Source organism: Calonectris borealis, chromosome 1 (assembly GCF_964195595.1).
Source record: "Calonectris borealis chromosome 1, bCalBor7.hap1.2, whole genome shotgun sequence".
NCBI lineage: Eukaryota > Metazoa > Chordata > Aves > Procellariiformes > Procellariidae > Calonectris > Calonectris borealis.
Genome location: NC_134312.1, coordinates 39,946,013 through 39,955,714, shown reverse-complemented (window position 1 = coordinate 39,955,714; position 9,702 = coordinate 39,946,013). Strand labels below are relative to the sequence as shown.

The 9,702-nt window shown below is 41.9% G+C and overlaps 1 protein-coding gene across 2 annotated transcripts in view; it reads left to right on the top strand.

The window, feature by feature from the left end:
- Positions 1 to 311: 311 nt before the first annotated feature.
- The window catches only part of CPM (carboxypeptidase M), a 35,554-nt gene continuing 26,163 nt past the window's right edge, over positions 312 to 9,702 (top strand). Inside the window, exons 1-2 of one of the 2 annotated variants that reach the window (XM_075149494.1) lie at positions 312 to 1,320; positions 1,725 to 1,875. In XM_075149494.1, coding sequence (XP_075005595.1) covers positions 1,822 to 1,875 — 54 coding nt within the window. In that variant the 5' untranslated portion in view covers positions 312 to 1,320; positions 1,725 to 1,821. Of the gene's footprint in view, positions 1,321 to 1,444; positions 1,532 to 1,724; positions 1,876 to 9,702 lie in introns of those variants that run through there. The other variant, XM_075149484.1, reaches the window with a different exon arrangement.

Genomic DNA, 9,702 nt, shown 5'->3' with positions numbered 1-9,702 from the left:
GAGAGTACTTGAGGGGTCTGAACAAAGATATCTTACCACCATTTTTAGATATGCTTCTGGTACATTGGGATACTACAGGTACTTGCATTAAAATATAGTTTTGTTTTTTCTCTTAAAGCTTTGGGGTAAAAAAAAGGGTACCTTTTAATTTAACGGTGATTTTTTATTTAACAAAAACTTTTTAGTAAATACAGCATCTTCTATTCGGAATGCAGGACTTGTTATTTGGGATTGAATTGTACATTCATTTCCTTCAATATCCTTTTTCTGACGTTGTCCTCGTATAGCAAACTTCAGAAGAAGGTGGATGAAATCCTGCTGCTGGTTATAATGAAACCTGCCATTTTTTTCTCTCAGAAAAATTATCCAGACTTTACAAATAGTTGTATTCTAACACTCAGCTATATCCACATCATATTTTAAAATAAATGTAGATGCTATCCTAATTTTTGCTGGAGGCAGCTTTACTTTTTTCCTTTTAGTCCTTTTCAATCTTAAAGACAATAAAAGGTGATGAAAAAGTCTTTGTGGTGAATCCCAAGACTAGGATATCCCCAAGGCAATGTGGTTAGTGCAAAACCAAGAAAAGCATTTAATTCTCTAGATATAATCCAGTCCCTCCAGTAAGTGAATACAAACCTATTAAAAACTCATCTTAAAAAAAAAAAAAACAACCAAACTCTAGACAGAGATTTGGTTAGATTTGGGCAGTTAAATTCCCTCAAGAGTCCCTCTGCATGCAGTGGGCTTTGTCTCTGGGCCCCAGGTGCTGATACCCTGATCACACCCCAGGACCACACAGCCGCTGAGGAAGAGCAGTGGTATGAACGGTACATGTCAGCCGGCGCCGGGCAGCTGTCACACCTCCCATTAAAAAAAAAAAAAAAAAAAAAAAAGAGAGAGGAAAAAAAAAGGAAGAAAAAAATAATTTTGTTTTTAACAACCCTTCCTGTGAATCAAAACAATCACCGTAAGTCAAAACGTGAACTTCTGCACCACCCCCACCCCCTTTTTTTTCCCTCCAGTCACCCCTCACCACCTCCGGGAAGAAAAATGAGGTAAAACCAGCAAGGACTAGCCAAAACGTGGCCGCGCATTTTCCTCAGGACACCGCCCAGCAGCAGGGCCAGCCAGCGGGTCCGCGACGACACGAAGTCGGCCGCCAACCGTATGCTCGAGCCCTTTCCCTCCCCTCAACGTACAAGGAGGAACAGGCGGAGGAGAAGGCGGGTTGGTTTCACCCCGAGGGGCTGCCGAGGACAGCGGGGAGGGCTGCGCCGCCCGCCGCTGCCGCGCTGACAGGAGCCGTGCCGCGCACAGGTGAGAGCCGTTGGCGAGGCGGGAAGGAGGGAGGGGAGAAAGGGGGGGGGGGGTGCCCCTCTGCCCCTTGGGCGGGCCGGGGGGACCTGAGTGGATGAAGCCCGCGTCAGTCAGGGGCAGGGCGAGGCCGGCGACGGGGGATGGCGGCCCCCGCCCGGCGTTGGGGCTCCAGTTGTGGAAGAGCGGCGGCACCATGCGGGCGGCTGCTGGGGTAGGAGCGGCGGTTGTGGGTGGAGGGGGAAGGCACCTGCTCCCTGTGAGGGGAGACGGCATGAGGCGGGAGGACTCCCTCCGCGGGCTTGTCGCTGCCCCGGCTCTGCCGCCGCCGTCCGGCGGCGGCAGAGCCGGGGCAGCGGCAAGCCCGCCGGTCCCCGCGGCTGTTTGGTTCATTTCTTTCTTTTTAGGACGTGGTGGGCATCCTCTGCCTGGTTTCTCTGGCGGCCGCACTGGATTTCAAGTACCACCACGCCGAGGAGCTGGAGGCGTACCTAAAGGGGGTTCATGCCGCGTACCCCTCCCTCACTCACTTGCACAGTATCGGGCGCTCGGTGGAAGGTAGGGGGTAAGGGCGGGGGAGGGGGAGCGGGGGAAGGCTTTCTGTTTTATTTAAATTGGGACGAGCGTGGGTTAAAGGTGGCCGCGGTGGCGTTTCGTGCGCGCTCGCTGGCGGTGGGGCTGCTCTAATTGCAAGTGCCGGATGCCTCTCTGCTTAAATCTCTGTGAAGTTTCCTCTTCCTCTTGCTTAAGCGTGAATAACACACTCTGATGACACGTATGACGCTTCAGCTAGGGTAGAAGTTCTCCCAACACCTATTTTTTTGAGAATTGGAAACCTCCTGAGTGGCGATTTCAGAAACAGGGCTGTCTTTAAAGAGCTTAAAATGTGTGGTACCCTGTGTGCTAAGTGCCCGTTCTAGGTGGGGCTGTAATAGGAGTGTGTGTTTTCCAACTTGTGGGTATGTTAAAAATATCTTCTCTTTCGGCTTTACCTATTATTCCAGTAAATCTGGACTGACTAGAAAAAGGATTTCAAATTCCATACTGATACAAGGTCTTGTGTTTTCAATGAAGAATGGGGTTTCAGTCTCAAATCCTGCAGGAAAATATACCTCAATCAATAAGCACCTTTCTGTCCTTATATAGATATTTTAATTTATGTCTCTAAGATTGGTACTTTCTTACAATAAATTTGTAGGAAAAAAGAGGCTTTTTCATTTGTTTAAAGAGATTAGAAAGTTTAGTGTTCATTAGCATATAAATACTTCGATGTACATCTGTCTAGTTTTAAGTAAAAAAACTTAAGTAGATTTCAATTCAGAAAATAAAATCACTTTGATAGGAGGTATAAAACTAAATAGAGAAGTTTGTTCTTCAGAAACATCATCTGTTCCTCTAATCCCATTTCATACCACAGGAAGACGACAGTTGTAGCATCTATTATCAAATCTATGCTTGTGTTTAAAAAAAAAAAAATTACATCCTTCTGGGTAGATAATCATGAAGAACGCTAGTAGTTTCTCTTCATACCTCCTTCCTTGTGTTACCGTGTGTGTCTTAACATTTTAAAAATATGCTTGTATTTGTCTGGGACATAACTTTTAGTTGAAAAGAGGGTTGTGTTTCAGGGAGATATCAAACAGCTGTCATGTTGCTGTGGTTATGTGATCTTGTCTCTGTGCATGTCTGCACTCATTTTTTTAGAAAGTCTTATTGTGGGAAAACTTAAACTAGACAAGAAATCTTAGTTATTTAAGTTGTGTTCTTGGCTTCATCAAAGGCAGAATCGTATTGAATTATGTTATTCATCCACACAAGAGAAGGCTAGTCCCTTTAAGTACAGTTCCCTCCAGTACAAACTACCAATTATCCACATCCTCATTTTCCTACCTTGATGGGACTTAGTTAACATTTTAATGATAGGACTAGATTCTGACTTTTCTGGCATGAACTCTGCTGGCTTATTTTTGTGCAGGTAGGACAAAACCTTTCATGCAACTTGAGAGATTGAAATTTTGGCTTTTACATATCTAGACATCGGAAAGTTGATAACGTGAAGTGTTCATCTTGTCTGGGTTCCGTTAGTGTGAAAACTGGAAATGTATCATCTCTTGATTGTGAGTGAGCAGTGCTCTGAAACTTCATTCAGATTTTTGGTATATTTGGTATATTGCCTTCTGCTTTACCAAACTGTGTGAGAAGAGAGAATTACGTGGGCTCTCCCTTGTTGTGCCAGCTACACGACATGATTCACATGAAAGTGATCACTTATGCCTTTTGTATGTCCTGCATGCCTGCAGTATTCCTCTGAATGGAATAGGTGGGCAGTGGAAACTTTCTCAGTGCCATATAAAGCAGAATGGCAGTGAAAAATGTTCAGTGCTTCTCTATTATTTTCTTTTTTCTAAATGTTAAGAGATTTCTACCTTTGTTAAGAAACGTGCCTTTAGAATCCCCTGAAATATGGCAGAGGATGGTACTGAATTAGGGTCTCATTTTTTTTGCTCATACTAAAAGAAGGTTTTGTGATAACAGTGGTTACATAATTTTGGTGAAAATGAAGTTACAATTTTGGTTAATGGGCTAAAGTTCTATTCCTCTGTTCTCAGTTAAGCTGACACAAACAAGAATGTATGTATGCACATGCATGTGCGCTTACTTGTATGGGTTTACTAGTGGTGTCCCACTACCAATTAGGTAAACCATAATAATAAAATGTACTTACTGATCATGAGAAACAGAAATCAATTTGAGTATTATAAAACTAAGATCAATGTGATGTACTAAGTTTTCTATTAAGCTGTTGACATTCCTGATACAGAAATTCTTGATGATGAATACAAAATCCTATAAATCAAAGTGGTGGCTATAAAGCCACCAGACATAATTTTACTCTTACCATGAATGGCTATTGTTCCTATGTTATTCTTAAATCTAATCTAGGTTTTACTCTAATGTTATGTAATAATCTAGTATTATATACTGCCATCTAGACTTGGATTATGGAGAATGTGAAGTAAAGGCTTGACTTTTTGTTGGCATGTGCAGACCCAGAGCTCTGCGAGGGTATAGAATCCACTCTTAGAAGCCCAAATGTGGAGAGTGATAGGGACCTGTGTATTACCACTTCAGAAAGTGATTGCATGTAGTTCTTTAACAGAAATATCTAAACACTCTTCGTGTCAGAAGCCTCACGTGCTCCAGGTGGATCATAAAGTAATTTATGTCTGGAGGCTATCTGGTTTGAGCAGGGCTAACTTGAAAGTTAGATTATGATGCTCAGGGCCCTCTCCACCCAAGTTTTGAGTATCTGCAAGGGTGAAGATTCTACAGGGTCTCTAGGTATCTGATTCAGTGCTCAACTATCTTTGTTGTGGAAATGTGTTTTCTTGCATTTGATTAGAATTTCCCTTGCTATGAGTTGTTACCTGCCCTTTTGCTGTGCACCTCTAAGAAGGGTCTGTCTCTGTCTTCTCTGTAATGTCCCTTTAAGTAGTGGAAGGTTGTAGCTGTTTCATCCTCCAGGCTAAACAAACCGACCTCCCCCAGCCTCTCCTTATGTAGTGTGATCATCTTGGTGGCTTTCTGCTGGACTTCCTCCACTGTGGTGTTGCCTCTCTTGCGCTAGAGAATCCATAGCTGGAACACGGTACTCCAGATGGAGCTTTGCTAATGCTGAGTGGAGGGGAATAATAATTTTCCTCAAGCTGCTGGCTTATGTTCTTGCTGGTGCAGCCCAGCATACAGGTTGCCTTTTCTGCTGCGAGAGCACACTACTGACTCACATTTATCTTGTCCACTTGGACATCCCTGCCACACCCTGCAACCCCTAGGTTGCAGAGCCACAACCTAACCAGTCTGCAGCCTGTACAAGCATGGGGTTATCTTCTTGGGCTGATAATCCCAATATGGGGTTCTTCCATTCCGGGGGCAGGACTTTGCATTTGCCTTTGTCAAATCTCATGAGTTTTCTGTTGACAAATTCCTTCAGCTTGTCAAGGCCCCTCTGAGTGGCAGCCCTGGTCCTGATGAAGACGTTAAACAGTATCAGCTTCAGTATTGACCCTTGAGGAATGCTGCTAATAATTTGCTCTTACTTGAACGACCAATTGCTCAGTCCAGCCAGCTTCTGACCTCACTATAGTCTACTCCTCTAATCCATATGTTCCCAGCTTGTTTACAAAGATACTGCGAGGGTGACTGAGCACTGGAACAGGCTGCTTGGGGAGGTTGGGGAGTCTCCATCCTTGGAGATATTCAAAAGCCATCTGGACACAGTCCTGGACAACCTCCTGTAGATGGCCCTGCTTGAGCAGGGCGGGGTTGGACCAGGTGACCTCCAGAGGTCCTTTCCAACCGATTCTGTGGTTCTGTTGAAAGCCTTGCTAAGGTCAAGGCTGAAGAAATAGAGTCCTTTCCTCTCTCCCACTAAGCCAGTCATTTCTGCATAGAAAGTAAGCAGCCAAGTATGATTTGTCATGGATAAATTTGAGGCGAGATTTACCAAGTGTGTTTATTTAATGTATGTAGACTATAATAGCAATGTACACAACAGAACCAGTACCAAGAGCCTCACTGGAAAACAAACTAAAAGATGCCCAATCTGTTTGGTGGTGGTTTACATCACCATATGGAAATTCACTGCTCCTCTGCCAGATTACTGGGAAGAATGTGTTCTAGACTGGCAATGGCCTGTTCTGTCTCCATGTCTGTACATTTGGAAGCTATAATATTTAATTATGCATCTCATCTGCTAATCCTTAAACAAGGGGAGAAGGGAGCTTAAAAAGATGTAGCCCATTGGCTGACAAAACTGACTGTTATCTGTTAGGTCTAACTTAGCAGGTAACCTCAAGTACCTCAACATTTGTAGGTGATTTGTATGTTTGTGAGAGACCTGATATGGTCTTATAAGCAGGTAGGCCGAGATGTGTGATGGCCCAGAAAATACATGGATTCTTCTATATTGTTTCAGATGTGTTGTTGAATAAGCTCGTAAAACATTTTTGGCAGAAGCTCTGTTTTCTAATACGTACAATATTCAAACTCAGTACAATATGTGCACAGTATAATAATACTAGAGAAGGCTGCAGAGCTGCATCACTCTGGACAATGGGACCTGGTGTAATCATATTGACCTGTCCTGCTTAATGCCACCGCAGTGAAAAACAGGCTGACTCTTCAGCAAGCAAATCTTGCAGTGTGCATTATCGAAAAGAAAATATTTGATGTATGTATATGATCTGTGGCTTTTCACTGTTCATGATACTATGCTGTTATTCTTTGAAAAGAAAATGAGGGTGGTGGGAAGGGATTCTAATAGGTAGACCTGATGACCTTATTAGAAGGACAAAGGCAAGCAACGTTGAAAGAGCTGAGATGGCTTTTGTAGTAGATCTACACTCTAAAAACATTTTTCAGATACACTCTGGATTCAGATGAAGTGATAACATGCCAATTACAGCTTGTTTTAGATCTAGAGTTTCTGGAGGCCAGTCTGCATTTTTAGAATTACAGTCAAATTGGAACAGTTGTAAACATCATCCTTAATCCAGATCCTGCTCACTGAGCAAGAAGTTGTGTATGGTTAAAGTACCTCTGTCTTTACCTAGTGAAGAGCTTCAAAGTTGACTTAATAGATTGCCATGTCTTTGGCAGATTCTGTCACTGGAGAGACAAAAAGCAAAACAAAACAAACTGACCAGATTTTATTGTGGTTTCATTAGAAGTTTTCAGAAGTAGCTTCTTGCAAAAGAGCTGTCCTGAAAGCTTTTTTAGGTGACAACTATGTGATTTAATCATCCTATTCTGCTGCTTACTATTCAATTGCTCTCTGTTGCCCTTGAACTGGCACATTCCATCCATTAATCTTAAGCACTTTGCTAACTTTCACTAGTCCACCAAAAAAACCCTCACTTACTAGCATTCTGCTATCCCTGCTCTATAAACAGAGAGGCTGAAGTGTGCAGGGGGTGTGTGTGTTTGGTTGGTTTGGTTTTCAAAGTTCCTGCAGGACTTCCACATGGCTGTGTGCATAGAGGATACTATGTGCTACAGGGAAGGTGTACTCGGCAGGGCTCCCAGCAGGAAGCCAGGTTCCTCAATGGCTCAGACAAGGTGCCTGTTGGAGCTCGTTACGTCTCCTTCCTGCTGCACTCATGGGTTTGCCTCCTCGGAAAACAGAAGGGAATGGTGCATGCCCGGGTTTCCATCTGATAAGCAGCTGTGACTTCAGCAAAAGGGCTCATTAGGTATTAGGGTTCAGTGGGAAGTGTGTGCTTGCCTGGTAATAGTGTTAATAGAAAACCTAGGCAATTAACCTGTTCCTGACATCATTCTGCACAAACATCAGTGGAACGTGCCCAAGATACGCTAGGGATCAGTTTAAATCTCCTGACTGTTCTGATACAGCATGATTGATACTTTTAGGCGTTTACGAGAGGCTATTGAACAGGGGAGTGCTAACTTCAGGTTCATTGCACTCCAGTGAAAATCTTTAATAATAAAAGACCAGGTATTGTACTTGTCTAGTCTATATATTGATAGTCTGTGTATGTAGCTGAAAAATCATGTCTACCTGGGGAAAATAGGAACTTATTTTCAGACATTTCTTGTGATACAGTATGGAAGGAGCCTGGGTTACTACCATCAATAGTAAAATGCACTGAAAATTTTATTGAATTTACATTAGAAACACTTATATTCTGGATCTTTTTACTTTGTTTAAGTACAAGAAAACAAGTTTTACTGCTGGAGAAAACAAAACTGAAATATGTATCCATACGTACTCTACTGGAATTGTTCTTATCAGGTTAGTTTCAGGGGTTCTGGCACTGTACAAAAATAGAATGAGAAGGTTATACATAGTTCAGTGTACTTCAAGTTTCTCAGTGTTGCCCATTATTAAATGTTTGTACAAACTAGATGTGAGTACCAGTGTATTTAAAAAGAAGGAAGAAAAAAAATGTGATAAAGACGACTCTTTTTTGTCTTGAAAATAAACAAATTGTCTAGAGGAAAATCCACAGGGAATGTGATGTCTTTAAAGAGAACATTGCAGTTGTTTTTTCTGTGGTTACATGATGTGAGATATGTTTGTATCGAAGAATATTACGTTCTGTTCGTTCCATTTGAATGACTGCTGCAGATGTTTTTCCTCCTGTCTCCAATCCTTGCTAATGTCTCCCCTTCCCCCCTCCTCATCTCCCACCCCACAAATTTCCTTAGTACTGTGAATTACAAGCTCATCGCGCCAGCATGGCGAGTGTAGATAACATAAGCATTGAGATTTTCAATGTTCAATTCTAGACACAAGAATGAATGAGACATTTCCCACTCTGAGGCCCTCATGTAAAGCACACTAAAGTCACTTGGCTCAAGTCCAGAGTTTTATTTAAAAATGGGCATTCCAAAACTTATCATGATAGTTAAATTTTTACCCATTCTTGCCTGCTTGTCTTCTGAAATTTTTTTTCCCTTATGTGCCACTTGCTCTTTTTGGTCTCTTCCTTCACTAGTCTTTGTCAGTACTTGTGACATATAAATAGATGTTAACAAGATTCTGGGTAGGTTTGTATGTTCATTGTATTATTGAAAGGGTGTTTGAATTCATGGATGGGCTTGATGTTGACAGCCTTGTAAACTCTATTTTGCAGCATATTTTGTGAGTCACTGTGATGAGAAGGGGGGGGAAAAAAAACCAGAGGAGGAAGAGGACTGGCTCCTTCAGGGTTTATCTAGTCAAGGCTAAACCATGACTTTAAAAACAAGAAGTATTAGCCTGTATTTTTAAAATCTTCAGCTTCCAACTGAGCTTTGCTCTAAACCATGAGCTTAAATAGAGCTCACCATTACTGCATTAGCTTAACTTCTAAGTCCATTTGTCCTAACTGAAGCTAAAAAGTCTTTAAATGTTGAAACATAGTTTCATAGTTCATCTGACTGCATCCTCTAGCAATTTAGTTGCCAGAATTAGTTTAAATGTGAATAATGTGTTATGTCTACTTATAGGAGAAAAGCCATAGCACTTCTACCTTCTGCAATAGTAGTTTGACTACTGTAATGTGACACAGGTAGTTTGTGTGCAATCAGTCTTTCAATAGCCAAGTACTAAGATTTTGCCTGATGATAACATGACTTAACATTGCTTTCCTGTCAGTATGGCTATACTTTTTACACAAATAATTTATAAAAAGTACATAGCTTGATCAGTGTCAGATATTTAAAAGATTGGTAAGTTAAGACGTTGCTCTTGGAGATGCAGTCACTGACTTTGAGCATGTTCCTATTTTCTTGCAGTGAAAGTAAAACAACTTAAATCATCTCTTCTTTATGCTTGCTGTGAATTGGTCAATCATCTTTTTTTTGCCTTCTATGCATCTCCTA